At 41.1% G+C, this 22,427-nt stretch overlaps 2 protein-coding genes and 1 pseudogene across 2 annotated transcripts; all 3 read right to left on the bottom strand.

The window, feature by feature from the left end:
- Nucleotides 1-2,112: 2,112 nt before the first annotated feature.
- On the bottom strand, nucleotides 2,113-9,863 carry LOC107380577 (extracellular calcium-sensing receptor-like). The gene is made up of 8 exons (XM_015951878.3): nucleotides 9,819-9,863; nucleotides 9,238-9,354; nucleotides 6,558-6,772; nucleotides 6,150-6,444; nucleotides 5,269-6,060; nucleotides 4,917-5,144; nucleotides 4,711-4,834; nucleotides 2,113-3,228 (listed from the first exon to the last, which is right to left on the bottom strand). Exons 1-8 carry the CDS (start codon nucleotides 9,861-9,863, stop codon nucleotides 2,315-2,317), a joined length of 2,730 nt encoding a protein of 909 aa, XP_015807364.3. The 3' UTR covers nucleotides 2,113-2,314.
- A 441-nt stretch (nucleotides 9,864-10,304) lies between these two features.
- LOC107380060 (extracellular calcium-sensing receptor-like) lies at nucleotides 10,305-14,322 on the bottom strand (annotated as a pseudogene).
- Nucleotides 14,323-16,748: 2,426 nt separating this feature from the next.
- LOC107380059 (extracellular calcium-sensing receptor-like) lies at nucleotides 16,749-21,779 on the bottom strand. Its single transcript, XM_054742507.2, has 6 exons — nucleotides 21,547-21,779; nucleotides 21,065-21,359; nucleotides 20,182-20,973; nucleotides 19,790-20,017; nucleotides 19,520-19,643; nucleotides 16,749-17,757 (listed from the first exon to the last, which is right to left on the bottom strand). Exons 1-6 carry the CDS (start codon nucleotides 21,777-21,779, stop codon nucleotides 16,844-16,846), a joined length of 2,586 nt encoding a protein of 861 aa, XP_054598482.2. The 3' UTR covers nucleotides 16,749-16,843.
- Nucleotides 21,780-22,427: the final 648 nt, after the last annotated feature.

A 22,427-nucleotide genomic window follows, 5' to 3' on the forward strand; every position in this document is an offset into this window, starting at 1 on the left:
AATGTCACCCAATTACTGTCAATTTTGAAAAAGGTTGAAGTTTCCTATTTCCCATCATATTTATTTTAGTTTTTTGTTAGGTTTCAGTAAGATAATATAACATTTTGGGATTAAAATACTGATTAATAATCTACACATAAAGGGAATTATGGTAACAATCTCTATGGCAATCCTAAATTCACCAGTTAGGACAACATATGCTGTAATAAAAGTGATCCAAACTGATATCGGCATGATATAGGTGACACATTTAGCTTCCTTTAATTTATCAGGTAATTTCTTAAACTAGAAAAGCTAAATTAAAACAGCAAAGACAGAAGTCCACAGCTGATTAATGTTTAAATAACTACAATAATCAAACAGACTATGGCAAAAACAAGAAATTCATAAAGAGCATACGTTTAATGCAGTTTAGACATTAAAGTTCCTCAACACTTCTGATGTGAGAAATGAAAAATGTATTCTTAAACTTCTCGCCAAAATATGAACGTAAAAAAAACAACTTGGTTTGTACATTGACCCTTTGCACATGACATCACACCGCTGATGGGACGGCCCTTTTAGCTATGAGTGACGGCAGACAAACAGTTTACGGCATTGAAATTCCTGCAAAGTTAATTATAACAAGCCACTTTATGGCCTTATATTGCTTTTAGATTGCAGGAACAACTGAAACTGCGTTAAGAACTGTCCAACGTATTATTGAAAACTGGGTAAGAAGAGAGGCAGATGAAGTGATGCACCCATCATGCCTAGTGCCTACTGTACAAGACTGCGGGGGCAGTGCTATGATCTGGGCTTGCTGCAGTTGGTCAGGTCTAGGTTCAGCAACAGGGCTGTGCTCCAAGAATGAGGTCAGCTGACTACCTGAATATACCAAATGATGACCAGGTTATTCCATCAAAGGAGTCCAGACCATAACCCCATTGAGAATCTTTGGGATGTACTGGAGAAATCTTTATGCAGCGATGGGACTCCACCATCATCAATGCAAGATCTTGGTGAAAAATTAAGACAAAAATGGATGGAAATAAATCTTGTGACACTGCAGAAGATTATCAAAACAATGCCACAGTGAATGTGGGCCATAATCAAAGCTAAAGGTGATCCAATTCAATAATAGTGTGTGACTTTTTTTTTTTGGCTGGGCAAACTTATTTAGTATTGATAATCATAGATGTCACCGTGGAGGACGTGCAATACCATAACTATAGTGAATTGCTTGATGGTAATAACAATATTCCCGTGTAGGGTTACGTGTGCGAAAATTAAGTTGTATATTTAGCATGATGAGCTTCGCCATTATGAGATATCTTTTCTAGCCCTGATGTGAGAGAAGATGGTGAACCTGGTGCCCAGCCAGCAACAAAACTGAGCCCCCCCCCCCCCCCCCCCCCTTTTTTTACAATCTGCTTCAGTATAAAGTAAAACACAGTTTTTAACATAATGTTATAAATCCAGTGAGACAAATTCTGGCAAGGTCGTCCATAATTTGTTGAACAGCAGCAGGGAGAACGTAAGCTAACGTTTGTAAGCTAGCTAATACCTAACTATATCAATAGCACTCTCTGTGAGCCCCATGGGTGTGCTAAACCTTCCCGCAAGTAAACTGAGCTTCAACTAGTCGAAGCCATGCTACACCAGCAAAGGAAAAAGTCAATCGCCACCTTTGCTCTCCATTCAACACATTCTCACACCCAAAGCATCAAAAAATGATGCTGGGTGACCAAGTGTTTCTTTCTAATCCGGCAAAATGCACATTTCATCTAAATTTAACCTCTTGCTATTTAACCTCCCTCTCACCCCCACTCTAACCCTAACCCTGTTGCTCATTCTAAAGTTCCCGTGGGACAATACAACTAGATACAACGTTCTGCATGCACAAGAGGGTTAAGGTTAGGATGGGGGTAAGGTGAAGGTTAAATATCAGGAGGGTAAAGGTCAACATTCAGTCAAATCTCCGTTTTACCAGGGCTGTTGGAAAACGACGCTCTGGCGCAGCACTCCAGCTCCTGACAAGTCCCAACGGGTCGGAAACAAACACTTGATCCACCCAGCGTCATTTTTCAATGCTTCAGGCGTGAGAATGTGTTACCACACCATACCAACTTCATTTATAAAGCACATTTAAAAACGGAATGGCAGCCGACCAAAGTGCTGTACAGATGCAAAGTAAAACACAACATAAAAACAAAAACACTCAATTTAACACTCCCGCAATTCATGGTAGATGTCCACTATGGTGGACCCTTGTGATCAGGTAGCATAGATGTAAAGGGTCAACATACGTTACTAAAATCTGACAAAACAATTGTTAGAACGCCTTTGGTGGCCTCTTGGCCATCATACTCTTCTTTGTATTACTTTCTGGCCTTAGTAGCATTATATAGCATTTAGGAATGAAGATACAAATCAGCAGTCCAAAACTAGAAGCGAGAATTGAAAAGATTTCAACAGCGACACTGAACTTTCCAGGAGAGCTGACATAGGCTGGTATAAAAGTGATCCAAACGGCACAGAATATCAACATGCTGAAGGTGATGAATTTAGCTTCGTTGAAGTTATCGGGCAGTTTACGAGCCAGAAAAGCAAAAATGAAACACAACACAGCCAGAAGTCCAATGTACCCGAGCACAGACCAGAAGCCCACAGCCGAGCCCAGAGAACACTCCAAGATGATTTTATCTTTGTATTCTTTAAAATTTTTAATTGGAAATGGAGGCGAAAGTGTTAACCAGAGGATACATATGATCACTTGTACAAACGTGAAGCCCAGAACACTGAGTCTCTGCTGTGTAGGCCCAAACATTTTAATGACTCTTTTGCCTGGAGACAGAGCTTTAAAGGCCATTAGGACCACCACTGTTTTCCCCAGAACACAGGAGACGCAGAGGACGAAGGTGATGCCGAAAGCTGTGTGACGAAGCATGCAGGACCACTCCGATGGACGGCCGATGAAGGTCAGAGAGCAGAGGAAACACAGAGTCAAGGAGAAGAGCAGCAGGAAGCTCAGCTCTGAGTTGTTTGCTCTGACTAGAGGAGTTTTTCTGTATCTGAAGAAAATGAAAGCTACAGCAGCAGTCAGACATGTTCCAAACAAGGAGGCTGCAGTGAACAGAGCTCCCATAATTTCTTCATATGATAGAAACAACTCTTCCTTTTTTACGCAGGCATCTCTTCTTTCATTCGACCAGAATTCAGCAAGACATTTCACACACGTTATAGAATCTGAAAAAAGGGGGAAAAAAATCTTTCATCATTGAAGTTTGCTCGCTCTGAATTCTCTCAATTTTGAGAGACTTCCTGCCTAACCCTTAAACCTTTCTATGTAAACACGTCATAAAGTTAACCCATCCTTTAACATTAAAACACAAGTTGTAGGAATACAGTGGGGCAAGAAAGTATTTAGTCAGCCACCGATTGTGCAAGTTCTCCCACTTAAAATGATGACAGAGGTCAGTAATTTACATCATAGGTACACTTCAACTGTGAGAGACAGAATGTGAAAAAGAATCCATGAATTCACATGTCAGGATTTTTAAAGAATTTATTTGTAAACCAGGGTGGAAAATAAGTATTTGGTCAATAACAAAAATTCAACTCAGTACTTTGTAACATAACCTTTGTTGGCAATAACAGAGGTCAAACGATTACTATAGGCCTTTACCAGGTTTGCACACACAGTAGCTGCTATTTTGGCCCATTCCTCCATGCAGATCTTCTCGAGATGTGTTGGGGCTATCGCCAAGCAACACAGACTTTCAACTCCCTCCTCAGATTTTCTATGGGGTTGAGGTCTGGAGACTGGCTAGGCCACTCCAGGACTTTCAAATACTTCTTACGGAGCCACTCCTTTGTTGCCCGGGCGGTGTGAAAAGCTTCTTAAAGAAGACGTTACAGGTCTGTGAGAGCCAGAGATTTTCCTTGTTTGAAGTGACCAAATACTTATTTTCCACCCTGATTTACAAATAAATTCTTTAAAAATCCTGCCATGTGAATTCATGGATTTCTTTTCACATTCTGTCTCTCACTGTTGAAGTGTACCTATGATGTAAATTACTGACCTCTGTCATCAATTTAAGTGGGAGAACTTGCACAATCGGTGGCTGACCAAATACATTTTTGCCCCACTGTAAATGTGGACATTTTATTATTATTTAATTATTGTACCATTTCTGATTCAATGCAAGCATTTGGTGTCTTGCTGGGTGAAAGTCTGACTGATGTTACTGTTTTTGGAAACATTTTGTAGAGCAGCGCTATTTAATCCTGGTCCTCAAAGGTAGGTTTTCATGCCTACCTGGACTAACCCACCTGCTTTGAATCAACTGGTGAATGACAGGCTTGTGATTAACTTGAGGACACGATAAACAGGTGATCCAACTGTTGAGGCATGTATGTTGGAGCAGGGAAACAACTAAAAAATGCAAAAGCAATGGCCTTTCCAGAGCCATAACTGAATAACCCCTGCATGTTTTCCATTTAGGGGAGAATGGAGGTTAAATAAATAATAAGATTCCTAACTGGGAGGTTAGAGATTCAATATTAAGCGTGGGTGAAGCACATATACAATACATAATAGAAGAATTGCATGTGATTTAAAATCATGCTGTTGAAGCATTTTGAAGAAATTTGTTTGGACTCAAAAGTTGCTTTATACATCTGGAGGAGTTATTTTTACATTCAAACAGTTCATGAATAATACTAAACCTGTAACGTTGCTCATTTCTCCTTCTGCACATCTCATACAGTCATAGCAGCAAACAGGTTTTCCTCTCTGCAGCATTTTTCGCGTTCCTGGTGGACACTTCTCGCTGCACACTGATACAGGAACCTGCACGAACAGCGGAGCCAAGTCATGTCTTCCCTGTTCATGTTTTTACATTCACTCCTGCAGCATTCTTTTTTCAGCTCACCTGCACCGAGTTTTGTGTCCAAATTAAAGATTTATTCTGCAAAGTCAGCTGTTTGTCTGCAGGTAACGACACATCGTAAAGACCAGCGTAGACAAACTCCACAGTGTTGTTTTCTCTTGGCTGCCAGTTGATAATTTCATACTTTGCAGGCGGATCTCCATTTTCATTAAAATAGACCTCATCTCCTTCTTTAGTTTTAAACTGAATCTTTTGTATGTGCTGTAAAATCTACAAACATAATTATTATTTCAGCTTTTTTATGACACACCCTGTTTAAAACCTTGTTTAGCCATCAGACGTTTTATTTCTCTATTTTATCCCAACAGTCAGTTTCTGTCGATATTAGGCTCACCGTTGAGGGATCTAGCGTCACGCTGGTGTCACACGTTTTATTACATTTCAGAATATTGTGCAGAGCACGGGCCACTGCGTACACTCCTTTATAGACGTTATTTACAATCGGCATCAGTGACATGTCAGTGAAGCCGTTTTCCACTCCAGTCAGATCCTCGTGTCCGGTACATTCTCTCTGAATCTCTTCAGTTTGTGACTGCTTGAGCTTACAGCTAAATAAAGCCTCCCAGAACTCTGTGAACAAGTCATTTTTAGGTGAATTGAGGGGCTTCACATCCAGCATGAACTCTCTAAAGCCACTGATGTGTGCTTTGGGAATAGAAAGGCCTACTGCTCCATCCAGGATGTGATTCACATCTATGGTTGCTGTCTGATAATCAAAGATCCAGCCTTCAGTACCAACCCACTGGTACCCTGTCAAGTTGTTTTGAGAAAACTCACGCAGTAGCACATCTAAGTCCATGGGAGAAAGGAAAGCAACAATCACCTTTGAGGTTGACGCCTTGATAATGTCTATGCTTTTCTGTATTTTTCCTGTTGGGTCCGTTCTGAAGAAAGAAACAGAATATTCCAGACAGATGCCGAGCTGCTGTGCTGTTTCTGTGAACGTTGCCATGCCGCTGTTGCCATAATCATCATTTGATCTTACAGCTCCAATCCAAGTCCAACCAAAGTGTTTAACCAAATGGGCCAGAGCTCTGCTCTGATAGTAGTCACTGGGTATGGTTCTGAGAAACGATGGATACTTGGATTTATCACTGAGGCAAGCACATGTAGCAAAGTGGCTGATCTGAAAAGAAAATCATAAATTCTTGCAATTAAAATGCCTGTTTCTCCCTGATAACCCCACAACATTTTGATTTCACTAATAATACCCACTATTGGTATGTGAAATGGCCCAAGAACAGCAGCGATAGCTGTGCTTGGAGAGGAGGACGTTTCACCTATTATAGCCTGGACTTGTGCAGGTTTTGAGCATGCCTTTAAAGGTGACGCTTTACCTTCGTTACCATTAACCAAGGACAGCGCAACCTTTACACTTCTGGCAATGGAGCCGCAGGTGTCATAAACATTGTAGCCCAGAGTGATGCCTGGCAGGAGCTCTGTACTGTTATTGATCTCCTCTATTCCAAAACGCATAGCCTGAGCAAACTGGAAGTCTCTGAAATGCAAACTTAATTCAGACATGTTAAACATGATATTAAACCATTAATTTACATAAACAGAATAGTGAGGCTTTCAAGACAGCTATGATAAATGTTTGATCTATCTAGTAGTGTCATTTACCTGGTGCATTGTAGTTGCTGTGGTTTCTGGTTATACTCATCCTGACTGTTTTTCCAGCTGCTGTGAAACGAAAAGATTCCACCCAACATGATGTCCCCATTCTTAAATAGTTGGGGATTTTCATGATCCCCTGTTTGTTTGCAGGCTGGCTCCTCTGTGTGAGAGCCGCATACCATCAAAAACTGTAACAGTGCCCATCCCTGGTGCCGCCACTTCTGTGTGGACATGGTGAAAAGTGAAAGAGTCAATCCAGGATCACACGCACTAGCATTTATACGTAATGCTTTAGCTTGAGCTGTAACAGCCGTGGTTCAGCCTACAGGGCGGGGAAGACAAATGGAATGACTAAACGAAGAGGAAAATACTTCTGTGTGTTTACTGAAAGGAATATTTTCTAATTTTGTACAATCTAGACTAAGATATTTGTTTGATTCAGAATTAAAGAAATGTAAATACAATATCCATCCATCTATCCATTTTCCTTCGTTTATCTGAGGTTGGGTCGTGAAGTCAGACACTTGGGCAAGAGCCTTAAGAGTAATCTGAAGGTGTTCCCAGACCAGTCGAGAAATAGACGGTGGTCTGCTCAGTGTGCCCTGGGTCTTCCATTAGATCTCCTGGTTGGACATGCCCAGAAAAAACCTCACCAGGGAGGCATCCAGGAGACTTAAGCAGATGTCCGAGCCACCCCAACGAGCTCCTCTCGATGTGGAAGAGCAGCAGAAACTTTGAACCCTAAGGTGACCTGATTTCTCATCTTAACTATAAGGGAGAGCCCAGACAAAGGAAAAACTCACTTTGACCACTTATATCTAGGATCTGTATTATCTGGTCACCACCGGAAGCTTATGACCACAGATTTTAACTCGGTTTTCTCTTCGCCACAACCAACTGGTACAGCAGCAGCATCACCGCAGATGGAGCGCAAATCTACCGACTGATCTCTTACTCCATTTTTACTTCCCCAAAACACTTAAACTCGTCCACTTTGGACAGGACCTTGTCTCTGACCCGGAGAATTAAAATGATCTTCTTCCAACCCACAACCATAGTCTTGGATTTGGAGGTGCTGATTCTCATCCAGGCCGCTTCACACCTGGCCTCGAAGTGTAGAAGTATTAAAATGCACCCTCACCGAATACCAAACAATTCTTAAAGCAAACGTAGAAACAACAGCTATAGAAGACAAAGGTCAGGTTTTCCCCATGAGTATTCTTGCCATAATCTAAATTGACCTCAGTCATCATGTATAGGTGGGTCTCGTGGATATTTATGGGCCATTCCCATCTGTACCGGGTCGGCCCGGGCCGGGTAGCGTAGGTTGTTTACATATCTGGGTGGCCTGGTATTTTTCCGGGCCAACCAAGGCTCATTCTCAGCCCTCTTCTCGAGGGGGTCTGCTTCAGGCCGACCAGGGCCAACACACCCACTGCTGACAGCAAATTCACACCTTCCATTAGAGCAAGCCTCTGATTGGTGGGTAGAATCAGCCCACATGGGCTTAAGACAAGGATGTGTGGAATCAACCGGGCCAGGCTGGGGCCGACTGGGGCTACCCGGCCCGGGTCGACCCGGTACAGATGGGAATGGCCCATTATAGGCAAACTCTATGGGTGTCAACATGCTTTATCCATCCCCTTCTTTATCCAAATGGTTTTCATAAGCTCCAGAAGTGTGGTTATGGGATTGTTTGATTGTTTTTTTAGGAGCTCATTTATGCAGCCAGCCTCTGTTGCTGTGCAAGAAGAACCAGCTTGCAGGACTTAATGCAGGCCAGTAAATGTCCTTTACACATATGTTTACCATCACATCACCAGCAGCGTGTGAATGTGTGAGTGAATGAACAATAGCCTGCCTGAAAACAGTCTGTGTGTATTGAAAAGCTTTACATAAATCTAATCCATTAATACTGCTAATCTTTAGTGGCGTCCCAATATTTCTGGCAATATTATGCTATTGTTAGTGTCTCACATGACAGTGAATCTCTGGCAAAAAAAATCTTTTGACATTAGTAGTTTTATCTCATTTTATTTGTGCATAATTTCCATAAAGTTTTAGCTTACCACTGCAGCATTTTTATTGGGCTGAAATTTGGAATTTGGTGATTTCATTTAAACACAGATTTACCTGTAGTTTGACTGGTAAAGATGTGTGTGTGTGTGTGTGTGTGTGTGTGTGTGTGTGTGTGTGTGTGTGTGTGTGTGTGTGTGTGTGTGTGTGTGTGTGTGTGTGTGTGTGTGTTAATTGGGGGTATTGTCATTGATGTATTGTAAATCCTTTTCACTCATTATGAGAAGCAGTGGTTGAACTGTTAATCAGGGAAGTCCTGTTACCACATATAAAACTGGGAATCGCTAGCCTTTGTAAATTACTTATTTAGTTTTTTATTTAACGTTGTGTACCATCAGTTGTCAGTTATAATGATCTAGCAACAAAGGTGAAGAGGAATTGCCTGTTTGACTGTTGCTGGAACAGAATCAGGACCCTTTATCATTTTGATCAGTGTTTGTGAAATTTGTGTACAAATATGCTAAAAAAAATGTGACTAAGGGATGGTAAAAGTTAAAGTTCCATTAGGTATCATCACACTGGTGAAATTCATCTCTGCATTCGACCATCCCCGTGGGGATCTGTGGCTGCACTCGGGAGGTATTTGGTGGTTTGACCCCCCCAATCCTACCCCCTGAAGCTGAGTGTCAAGCAAATTGGAACCCATTTTTAAGGTATTTGGTATGACCTGACTGGGATTTGAACCCCGATCTCCCAGTCGCAGGGTGGACAACCCACCACTAGCCCCCTGAGGAGGAAGTGTAACAACTGACAGATTTGTCCGCCTGATCTAATAGAAATAATATCACCACTTAGTGTTTGCTCTCTGTGAAAAACCGATGCAGTGAACCTCAATCTTCAGATATAATTTTTTTTGTTTATTTTTAAATGATTTTTGCCACTTGGTTGTTTAAAAAATGGGTGAAATCTGATTTTACAAACTACACAAAATAAGCCTCTTCCACAATTTAACTTCATATTTTTTACTATTAGTCTAATTCTTCAGTGAACAAAACCGTGAGGGATAAAGATCAAAACAACACGAGTTGTTAGCCACGTTTATTCCTTTTTTATCATAGGTTATTACAAAAAAGACTACAATAGAGGTGAAAGTTTGGTCATAAAGAAAATTAGGACTGAAACTTAGATTCATTAATGAGAAATAAAATAGCCTTGCCCAAAACATGACCAACGGCTTTAAGCCTCATTTACACCGAGTGTGGAGCTGATATAGATCTGGATCCATGCAGAGCGCATGATCACCTCCATAAAAAAAATCCATAAGAGAGAGGGGGGTGGGGGTGGGGGGTGGGGTGGGGGGGGGGGGGGTTGTTCGGTCAGTGGTGTCTTGTGTCAGATCGCCTCCGTATTAGCCCCGTAAGGCGGGTGAGGGGTGATGTTACACATAGTATGTTTGAAATAAATCCCTGTACGCTGAGTTTCCATAAATATAATGCAATAAAAGTTGAAACTGGATCATCTTTCAGGTTCCCCCTTGGTGTGTCATGTGAGGCCTTCCAGGGAGCCCATCACCTTGTCATGGGAGAAAAAACAATCCCTTTAGCTTCTCTCTAATTCAAACCCTGCATGTTGCATTCTTCTGTCCGACTTGTTTAGTTAATATTGATGACAGGGATATCTGTTGACAGTGTACCCAGCTCCTCTTAATACACACAGTTGTTACCGTATAAAGTTGCAGGAATGTGCTGCAGAGGGGTTCTGCTCGCGATCCGCATCTGGTGTAAATGGCAGACCATCTGGAAGCCGCACGTATTCCTGTCCGCATCCGTTGGGCACTCGGAGCAAATGAGGCTTTAGAATGACTTAGGCGTCCCCTTTCCCATCATGTTCTTCTTTGTATTGTTCTCCGGCTTTAGCAACATGATGTAACATTTTGGTATAAAGATACAAATCAGTAATCCAAAGCTAGAAGCTAGTATAGCAAAGATTTCAACAGCGACACTAAATTTTCCAGGAGAGCTGACATACGCTGGGATGAAAGTGATCCATACGGCACAGAATATCAACATGCTGAAGGTGATGAATTTAGCTTCGTTGAAGTTATCGGGCAGTTTACGAGCCAGAAAAGCAAAAACGAAACAAAACACAGCCAGAAGTCCGATGTACCCGAGCACAGACCAGAAGCCCACAGCTGAGCCCAGAGAACACTCCAAGATGATTTTATCTTTGTATTCTTTAAAATTTTTTGATGGAAATGGAGGAGAAATTGTTAGCCAGAGGATACATATGATCACTTGTATCAGAGTAAAACCCAGAACACTGAGTCTCTGCTGAGTAGGCCCAAACCATTTCATTACATTTTTCCCTGGAAGTGTAGCTTTAAAGGCCATCAGGACCACCATGGTTTTCCCCAGAACACAGGAGATGCAGAGGACGAAGGTGATGCCGAAAGCTGTGTGACGAAGCATGCAGGACCACTCTGATGGACGTCCGATGAAGGTCAGAGAGCAGAGGAAACACAGAGTCAAGGAGAAGAGCAGCAGGAAGCTCAGCTCTGAGTTGTTTGCTCTGACTAGAGGAGTTTTTCTGTGTCTGATGAAAATGAAAGCTACAGCAGCAGTCAGACATGTTCCAAACAAGGAAGCAGCTGTGAGCAGAGCTCCCATAATCTCTTCATATGACAGAAATATGTTCTCTTTTGTCACACAGGTGTCTCGTCTTTCATTCGACCAGAATTCAGGGGGGCATCTCACACAAGTGATGGAATCTGTAAATTAATTTTAAAAAGTTGACTTGCTAAGTCATTTTCTATTATCGATGATGTTTTTGTGCCATCTTACTTAAATTATTTAGCCATATGAATGTATCCACATTAGCTGGATTTATTGTGAATTACCCTGCATGTAACTAGGTGTTGTTTTTTATAATTTTTTTTTACGTTAATTTTCAATTTAATTTACTGTGGTTTAGCTTTGTGTCACTTTCCTAAAACACATTCAAATCTGGTTTGGAACTTATGACTCCCATATTTTTGGAAACTGATTATTTCCTAGTTCTTAGAATAACGCATCAAAAAGTGTCAAAGACAAACTAAATGATTGCCAATTCTCCCTAATAGATCATCTGTTTTCATAAATCAGAACACAAACCCCTTTTCTCTGAACTATAAATACTAGCCTGTGATGTTGCTAATTTCTCCCTCTGCACATCTTATACAGTCGTAGCAGCAAACGGGTTTTCCTTTCTGCAGAACTTTACGTGTTCCTGGAGGGCACCTCTCACTGCAGACCGACACAGGAACCTGCAGGATTAAAATGCATATTGAGTTTTGTTTTCAGCACAATTCCACAATGCGTCATCATTTACTGTTTCACGGTTTTCACCTGCAGAGATTTTTGTGCCCAAATTAAGGACCCAGCTTGCACGTTCATTTGTCTGTCTGCAGGTAGCGATGCATCGTAAAGACCAACTGGGACAAATTCCACAACACCATTTTCTTTGGGTTGCCAGTTAATAATCTCATACTTTGCTGGTGGCTCCCCGTGATCGTTGAAGTAAACCTCCTCTCCTCTCTGTTTTAAAGTAGATTTGCTGCATGTGCTGTAAAATCTATGAAACAAACATATACTTTACAAATGTACTGAGTCAAGTGTAAGAACATGAAAACATTTTTGTTTCTTTGATTTTCTTTAAGAATTTTTTCACAATTTTATTAACCCTTTGATGCATGAATTATGAAATCTTCAACCATGATTTTTTAAACAATTTTTTTCATTCATCTTTAGGTGTGAATGAAATAAATTTCATATTTACATATTTTTTGTAACATTTAATTTACACATAGTTTATTACATGTCAACTTCAGTGGACAGCGTGCATTCTGAACATGAAATATGTTGGCTTGGCTTACTGAAGTCCAAATGGAGGGGCTCACATGCATTAAAGTCTTCAACAGCTGTGCTTAATAGCAAAATAAATAAATAACAATTTTGAGTACCTGTCCACTGTAGTGACCATTAAGCATCAAAGGGTTAATGTTTACCTCAAACGTACCGTTTTTGGATCAAGCTGCACGCTGAGGTTACACGTTTTATTACATCTGAGGATGTTGTGCAGAGCATGGGCCACTGCATACACTCCTTTATACATATTATTAAATATGGGCATCAGTGACATGTCAGTGAAAGTGTTTTGAACTCCAGTCAGATCCTCGTGTCCGGTACATTCTTTCTGAATCTCCTCTGATCCTGACTGCTTGAATTTACAGCTGAACAACGCCTCCCAGAACTCTGTGAAGAAGTCACTCTTTGAAACGTTGAGAGGCTTCACATCCAGCATGAACTCTCTAAAACCACTGATATGTGCTTTGGGAATAGAAAGACCTATAGCTCCATCCAGAATGTGATTCTTATCCCCTGCAGCGGTTTGGAAATCAAAGATCCAGGCCTCAGTACCGACCCACTGGTACCCTGTCAAGTTGTGTTTGGAAAAATGATGTATGATCACATCCATGTCAGCTTGAGAGAGGAAAGCAACAATCACCTTTGAGGTTGAGGCCTTGATTACGTCAATTATATTTTGTATTTTTTCTATTGGGTCCGTTCTAAAGAAAGCAACAGAATACTCCAGACAGATGCCGAGCTGCTGTGCATTTTCAATGAACGTTGCCATGCCGTTGTTGCCATAATCATCGTTGGTTCTAACAGCTCCAACCCAAGTCCAATCAAAGTGTTTCACCAAATGGGCCAGAGCTCTGCTTTGATAGTGGTCACTGGGTATGGTTCTGAGAAACGAGGGGTACTTAGTCTTGTCACTGAGACAAGCGCAGGTAGCAAAGTGGCTGATCTGAAAAATAATAAATGTTCACAGATAAAAATGTCTGAATTTTTTAAAGTGGATCAAAGTAAACAAAATATGACATCAGAAAGAATAACATGAGTCATATTCAACAGTCCTGCTCACCAGTGGAATATAGAATGAACCAATAGCGGTAGCAATTGCTGTACTGGGAGATGAAGACGCTTCTCCCATTATGGCCTGCACTTGTGCAGGTCTTGAGCAGGCTTTGGAGGGAGCAGACACATTTTCATTACTGTTAAGCAATGCCAGTGCAACTTGTACACTTCTGGCATTGGAGCCACAAGTATCATATATTTTGTAGCCCAGAAAAATCTCCGGCAGAAGGTCTGAGCTGTTGTTTATCTCCTCAATAGCAAAACGCATTGCCTGGGCTAACTGGAATTCTCTGAAATTCAAACTTGATTCAGACAATTATAAATAAATGGCACAATAATTTGTGTCTTCTGGAAATAAAGGCAGTGAAAATTGTTAATACGCATTGTAATAAGAAAGTTTATTTATTCCAACAAATGTGAGAATGTTTCATTAAAAGCAGATTTAAAAGAAAACATTTTACCTTGTACATTGCAGTGGCAGAGGTTTAAATGAGTATGTTTCTCGTTTCTCTTTCCAGTTGTTGTGGAAGGAGAAAAGTCCACCCAAAATAATGTCACCCTCTTTGACCAGTTGGGGCTTTTCAGTGTCTCCAATCTGTCTGCAGTCAAGCTCTTCGTTGTGAGTAAGTGATACCATCAGCAGCAGGTAGAAGAGCCCCAAACTCTGATCTGCTAGTTTAGCAGATGTCATGCTGAGCAGAAACGTCAAACAGCTGGGTGGCGTCACAGGAATATTAGTGCAAGCTCCAAATGTTCACTGATATTTATGCAATTAGGAGCAGCAAGCACATAACACAAAAACGTCAGTCTCCGTGGACCTGGTTTACTAAGATGGCCCAAAAGAACAAAAAATAAATAAATAGATTTAAACTGAGTTCGTTGAACGTAGCCTACTGTGGAAAGAACTCATCTTTTTAAAATTATGTATCTTTTATTTATTTATTGGGGGGGGGGAGGGGGGTATTGGTTTGCTAAAGCTTTTATTTCTCTCATTTTTTTACATTTTTTCCAACATAAAGAAAAAAAATCATCCCTCCGTCCTCACCAGGGTTGCAGGGAGCTGGTTGTATATCTCCAGTGGCCATCAGGCGAGAAGTTGGTGACACTTGGACAGGTCACCACCCCATCACTGGGCACATTTCAACCACTCCATTATAAAACTATTCAGACTCTCATCCATGAAGCATTGCTGCTGAAGCACATGAACCCATCACAAAGCGGGTTAACATGCAGCTAGAGAAAACCAAATTATTGCCACAGTCAGAATAAATTCTGACTTTTGAAGCGCATGTATACACCATGGTCTGGAAGAAGTCAACCCAAACTGGCCTTCTCCTGATCAAGCTAAGGCACTCAAGTTGAAAAATCGAGTTCCTCTACATGTCAGTATCATCCCAGCCTAGCCGAGCTATGACCCACCTGGGCACTTCCCCATCCTAAAGTGATGGTTGTGCAGCGCACCAGGCTAAAGACCAAATTTGCTGCTGTGGCTCCCAGACTCTGGACCTCTCCCCCTGAGCTTGAGATCAGTGGACTCAGTGGTCTCCTTTAAAAATCATCTGAAATGAATCTGTTCAGACAGGCTTTTGTATGACCTTCTGTTGATTCTTCATCACTACCTTTTTTATGCTGCTGTTTCTAACAACTCTGCCTTTCTCAGGATCCCATTTTACATATTTTCATTCATTTTTGTATTTCTTCTAATTTTTTTCCCCCAATTTTTGGTGCAAGAGATGGACAGATGAGTCGGGGATTTGTTTACAGTAATGAGGGTGGTGTTGCAGCACTTCAATATTTTCATGACTTCTCCAGATGTTCTAGATGTATTTAAACACCTGCGGTGATTGTATTTAGGTGTCTTTTGCATGGACTTCAATTGATTCTGCATCACTACCTTCTCTACATTCATTTTTTTTCATTTACCTCACTTTTTTAATCACACTTTTTACTTTTCCAATTTTAAAAATATCTTTAGTCATGTAATTTTTTTGTCCTTGAGAAATCTTTGTGGTTTTTGTCTTGAGAGGCACAATATAAAAATGTAAATCCATACAATATATTTCTCATTTGCAAAATAAAGTAGGCTTAAGCGGGTGTTTTTTGGGTTACATAAACTGTATTTACGATGCCAATGATAAAGTGCACAAACACATTTAAAATGTAAGAACACAGACTGATTAGCACACTGAATTGAATAAGACAACAATATATTTAGATTCATGAAAACTGGAAATCAATGCAAAATCTTTCAAGACATTTGTGTCACATTTTGGAGGGATGGTAGAAACCAAATTGCAGAAACCCAGGATGACACGAGGCAGGAGATGATGTAAAGTAAAATCCTTTATTTTAAGGTGAACCAAAAACCAAGTAAATCCAAAGGGGTGGGGAGCCAATATCCAAAAGCTCACTTCATGAGCAGAGACCCAGAGACCAGGAGGGAGAGACAAAACCAACGCTGACATAAAACAACAATGGACCGACAAGAACAATGAGACAAGGAGGGCTTATATAGACAGGGAGGAGCAATTAGGGAAACAGGAAGCAGGTGTGTGGAGTGAGGCTGGAGGGAAGGCAGGTGACAACAATTATCTGGATGGGGAAGAGAACCAGTGGAGGGCAGAAAAACCTAAAACTATATAAAACACAAAACTAAACCTAAAGGCTAAGAGAAGGACTCACACAAACACATACACATACTGACACAACAAACTCGTACACACTTACAATGAACTGGGGAACAAGAGACTGGAGCTACAACTTAAGACACACAGCAGAGATGCAGACAAGGGACACATGAGGGCGGTAAGAGAACACAAAAGGAGAGCAAGGAGTGGGAACTGAAGGAGCTGGGGAACAAATGGGCCATTCCCATCTGTACCGGGTCGGGCCGGGTAGCGTAGGTTGTTTACATATCTGGGTGGCCTGGTATTTTTCCGGGCCAACCAAGGCTCATTCTCAGCCCTCTTCTCGAGGGGGTCTGCTTCAGGCCAACCAGGGCCAACACACCCACTGCTGACAGCAAATTCACACCTTCCATTAGAGCAAGCCTCTGATTGGTGGGTAGAATCAGCCCACATGGGCTTAAGGCAAGGATGTGTGGAATCAACCAGGCCAGGCTGGGGCCGACTGGGGCTACCCGGCCCGGGCCAACCCGGTACAGATGGAAATGGCCCAAAAGGGACACAGAACATGACAATTTGACTTTGTTGATGAAGTAGACGAAGCAAATATAATGACTCAAGGAGGTTCAATAATGTATTTCATAAATAGAAGAAAATTGTGAAAAAAAGACCTTTAATATTGTGTCACTTTCTATTATCAGGAACCCTTAGGAAGTCCCTTTCCCATCATGTTCTTCTTTGTGTTTTTCTCTGGCTTCATCAACATGATGTAACACTTTGGGATGAAAATACAAATTAACAATCCTAAGCTAGAAGCTAGAATAGCAAAGATTTCAACAGCAACACTGAACTTTCCAGGGGAGCTGACATACGCTGGGATGAAAGTGATCCAAACGGCACAGAATATCAACATGCTGAAGGTGATGAATTTAGCTTCGTTGAAGTTATCGGGCAGTTTACGAGCCAGAAAAGCAAAAATGAAACACAACACAGCCAGAAGTCCAATGTACCCGAGCACAGACCAGAAGCCCACAGCCGAGCCCAGAGAACACTCCACGATGATTTTGTCTTTAAAATCTTTCAAATTTTCAGATGGAAACGGAGGAGAAATGGTCAACCAGAGGATACATATGATCACTTGTATAAAAGTGAAACCCAGAACACTGAGTCTCTGCTGAGTAGGCCCAAACCATCTCATGATGTTTGTCCCTGGAAGTGTTGCTTTAAATGCCATTAGGACCACCATGGTTTTCCCCAGAACACAGGAGATGCAGAGGACAAAGGCAATACCAAAGGCTGTGTGACGAAGCATGCAGGACCACTCTGATGGACGTCCGATGAAGGTCAGAGAGCAGAGGAAACACAGAGTCAAGGAGAAGAGCAGCAGGAAGCTCAGCTCTGAGTTGTTAGCTCTGACTAGAGGAGTGTTTCTGTATCTGAAGAAAATGAAAGCTACAGCAGCAGTCAGACATGTTCCAAATCCAGTGGCTGCAGCGAGAAGAGCTCCCATAATCTCTTCATATGACAGAAACTCAGTCTTCTTCATCACACAGGTGTCTCTTTCCTCATTTGACCAGAATTCTGGGGGACATCTCACACATGTGATGGCGTCTGACAAAGCGGGCGAAACAAGTTTTAAAACCTACCATTAAGAAACCTCTTTATTATAGAACAGGATGACTTAATCAAAGTTTTCAGACTTAAAGGGATATTCCACCCAATAGTAACATTTTGTCTGTTGACATATTCCCCACAGGACAGCAGAAGCTTACAGCTGGGCTTTGTCATAATGTAGTCCCAAGTCTAAGACTAAAATGAAGCCTGTGTTTAATTTGTGTTACATAGTTTATTTACTTGCAGTTAATATGATTATTGAGGTCACAAAGCAGAATCACTGTTGAGTCATTTTAATGATTTTTTTTCACACTCAAGGCTAGTCGGTGCCATTCACTTACACTGTTTTATGCCAAGCTAAAGCTAAAAGAGTACTGATGGATTAAGAAAATGACCGGGCTGGTTAGTAGTTGTTTTTCCTACTTATCTATGGAGAATATGGCAACAGACAACATTTTACATTTTGGTGGAACTTCTCTTTCAGAATGCATATAAAGTTTTCGAACTATGCTCTTAAAAGCCTTTCCACAAACCCAAAGTGGTTAATTGAATTACGTATTTTTTAACTAACTTTGGATTAGGGTTGTCACGGTAACCGGTGTAGCGGTAAACCCCGGTAAAAAAGTTGACAATAATAATAACCGTCTTGTTTTTTTAAAAATATTTTATCTCGGTGGATTACCGTGGCTGTGGTGTAGGCGCGGTGACCCTTACCAGCCACCGTGTCATCTGCTAAAGTTGCCGAAGGCACATGCGTACTTTGTTGTTTACAACCAAAACTTTTAAGCTAAAGCTGAAATAACGGCCAAAGGAGGAGATGGCAGTGTGCAAGACATTCATTATCCATCAAAGAAGACAAAGTCGGAAGTACGGGCATCTTTTGGATATTTGAAGAATGCCGAGGGACAGCTGATAGAAGACGGCTATCCTGTTTGCAGCACTTGCAGGAAAAAGTGTCTGTGAAAGGCAGCAACGCTTCAAATCTCATGACACATCTGCGTGACCATCACCCACAACTCTACAGTTAACGCAAAGCAAGTTAACGTTAGCATTTTAGCTAAAATGCGTGATCCGAGGATTTGGGTTGAGGGAGAACACAACGAGTCGCTATATAAAGCAGCCGCAGCGCTGCTACCTGCATATAAACCGTGTCGCGGACACCCCCATGTTGAAATGACGCTATGCATTACGGGGCTCCCAGGGGCAGATAAGAGTTGGTCTCTCTCCGAGAATAATTATGAATTTAACAATGATTACTGCCTGATGACATTTTCCCAACTCTCACTGGAAGGACACAAACCGAGGACAATATTTTCCTTATATAGGGTTTATTACTCAAGTAAGGGTAAAAAAGTATCTGATTAGAAGGCTACTTGAGTACCGAGTATCATCTGATCTAATATTGTTAAAATGATGACATCAAACAGACAAAAATAAGTTATGGGCAAATATTGTATTTTAAAGACTAAAGGGGACAAATGTAAACAAATAAACAACATAATTATCAAATAAAAAATTTTAGGCACAATGTAGACATAAACTGAGGACAATATTTTCCTGATATACAAGTTTATTTAGTTGTCTGAAAATGTAAAACGCTTAAAAAAATACCGCGATAATACCGAAAACCGTGATAATTTTCGTCACGATAACCATGAGGTTAAATGTTCACACCGTGACAACCCTACTTTGGATACACACATTTGCTCTTCATTTCTTTATGATCATAAAGACATTGCATAAACTAAACAGCACCAACCTGTGATGTTGCTAATTTCTCCCTCTGCACACCATACACAGTCATGGCAGCAAACGGGTTTTCCTTTCTGCAGAACCTTTCGTGTTCCTGGACGACAGTTCTCGCTGCAAATTGATGTAGGAACCTGCATGCGTGAAAAAAAGTAGAAGAAGAAAATGAATGATGAAAATTGTCATCCTAGCTTTTCGCTTTCTTATTTCAACAATTTTAAATCCTTGATTTCATAATAAAACACTAATGAAAAATCAGTTGTATGAGATGAGAGATTACCTGAAGAGACCGTTGTGCCCAAGTCAAAGACTTGTTTAGCAAATTCATTTGTTTCTCTGCAGGTAAAGATGCATCATAAACACCGACTGTGACAAAGTCCACGTGGCCGTTTGGTTTTGGCTGCCAGTTGATAATCTCATACTTAGCTACTGGATCACCGTTCTCATTAAAGTACACCTCATCTCCTTCCTTCGTCTTAAAGGCAACCTTTCGGATTTGCTGTAAAACCTATGATTTATCAGAAATTATACCATTTAAAACATCACATCACATTAGCTCAGAAAAATGACAAAAATATTTACTAAAATGTGCTTTGCTTGTGTTTTGGATAGTTAAATCACATTTATGTTAAAAGCAGGTGAAAATAAGTAACATGTTAACATCAGGCTCACCATGAGTGGCTCTAGCTTCACACTGTTGTTACATGTTTCTTTACACTCAAGAATATTATGCAAAGCATGGGCCACTGCATACACTCCTTTATAGACATTGTTAAAAATGGGCATGTGTGACATGTCAGTAAAAATGTTTTCCACTCCAGTCAGATCCTCATGACCGGTACATTCTCTCTGAGGCTCTCCAGCCTGCGAAAGTTTGAATTTACAGCTAAATAAAGCCTCCCAGAACTCTGTGAACAAACCATCATCTGATGAATTAAGTGGCTTCACATCCAGCATGAATTCTGCAAGCCCACTAACATGTGCTTTAGGGATGTAAAGCCCTATCGCTCCATCCAAGATGTGATTTTTATCCCTTGTTGCAGTTTGAGAGTCAAAGATCCATGCCTCAGTACCGACCCACTGGTAACCCGTCAAGTTGTTTTTGGACAACTCGTATACAATTACTTCCATATCCATGTGAGAGAGAAAAGCCACAATGACTTTTGACGTTGAGGCCTTGATAATGTCAATGATCTTTTGTATTTTTTCTGATGAATCTGTTCTAAAGAAAGGCAGAGAGTACTCCAAGCAAATTCCAACTTCTAGGGCAGTTTCAGTGAAAATAGCCATGCCGTTATTCCCATAATCTTCATTTGATCTTATAGCTCCAACCCAAGTCCAACCAAAGTGTTTGACCAAGTGGGCCAGAGCTCTGCTCTGATAGTGATCACTGGGTATGGTTCTGAGAAACGATGGGTACTTCGATTTATCACTGAGGCAAGCACATGTAGCATAGTGGCTGATCTAAAATATAATAAATTTATCATTTTAAGATCTTTTTCACACATTTGACTAACAAAATAATGCATTTCTATAAGGTTTCCATGATACCCACCAGTGGGATATGAAAAGGTCCGATAACGGTGGATATCGCCATGCTCGGAGAGGAGGAGGCTTCTCCCATTATAGCCTGAACTTGTGCAGGTTTGGTACATGCCTTTAGGGTTGCAGGATCGTTTTCATTACCATTAATCAAGGCCAGAGCAGCTTTTATGCTTCTGGCATTGGAGCCACAGGTATCATACACATTATAGCCCAGAGAAATCCCTGGTAGTAGATCTGAGCTATTATTTATCTCCTCAATAGCAAAACGCATAGCCTGGGCTAACTGGAATTCTCTGAAATTTAAACTTCATTCAGACAATTATTAACAAATTGCATAATAATCATTGTCCTCTGGAAATAAACACAATAAAGTGAAATTGATAGTCTAAATGTGGACATACAGTAACTATATTTCTAAAGATCTTGTAATATTATTTGCACCTATATTGTAAATTATTTTCGGCCTTCAAAGAAAACTGAATTGTAGTTTACCTTATGCACTGAAGTGGCTTTGGTTTTTCCATGAAGTTTTCCTTAATTTCTTTCCAGTTCGTATGGAAAGAGAAGAGTCCACCCAGCACAATGTCGCCATCCTTAAGTAGTTGAGGGTTTTCAATGTCTCCTATCTGTTTACATGTGTGTTCATCAGCTACAGCAACAGATGACACCAACAACACATGTAACAGTGCCCATCCCTGCTCTGGCCACCTCTGTGTGAACGTCATGCTGAGTGAGTCAAACCGCTGGCTGGCATCGCAGGTGTATCAGTGTACATGCACTCATATTTATACTGTTGGTAGTAGCACAAGGTAAAGGTAAAAAAAAAGCATAGTCCCTTATCTTTGGACTGTAAAGATGGAGGAACACTAAAGATGTCCGCAACTGTTTTTTTCATGCATCACACATAAAGGCTGCACACAAGTCTAAGATACAGTTTTATTCCAATTATAAAGCTAAGGTAGTTTTGTAGTAAAACACCAAACTTTCTTTTGTCGCTTTCCGACACCCGCGGTAAAACGGAGATTTCACAGACATTTAACCTCAAACCTTTAGCGATTAAACCTTCCCCTCGCCCCCATCATAACCTTAACCCAGTTTGTCATTCTAAATTTCCCGTTAACCGTGTTTGAGAGAAACGATACAACTAAAAACAAAGTTTTGCGTGTGCAAGTGGGTTAAGGTTAGGATGGGGGCGAGGAGAAGGCTAAATCGCTGGAGGTTAGAGGTTAAATGTCAGTAAAATCTCCGTTTTACCGCGGTCGTCGAAAAGCGACGCTGTGGCACAGCGCGTCGCCTCCCGACACATTGGGGCTGCCACCGCGTCGGAAACAAACGTTTGGTCACCTTTTGCTAGTTTTAGCGTCTTCGGGTGT

The sequence above is a fragment of the Nothobranchius furzeri genome, chromosome 13, assembly GCF_043380555.1.
Source record: "Nothobranchius furzeri strain GRZ-AD chromosome 13, NfurGRZ-RIMD1, whole genome shotgun sequence".
Lineage (NCBI taxonomy): Eukaryota > Metazoa > Chordata > Actinopteri > Cyprinodontiformes > Nothobranchiidae > Nothobranchius > Nothobranchius furzeri.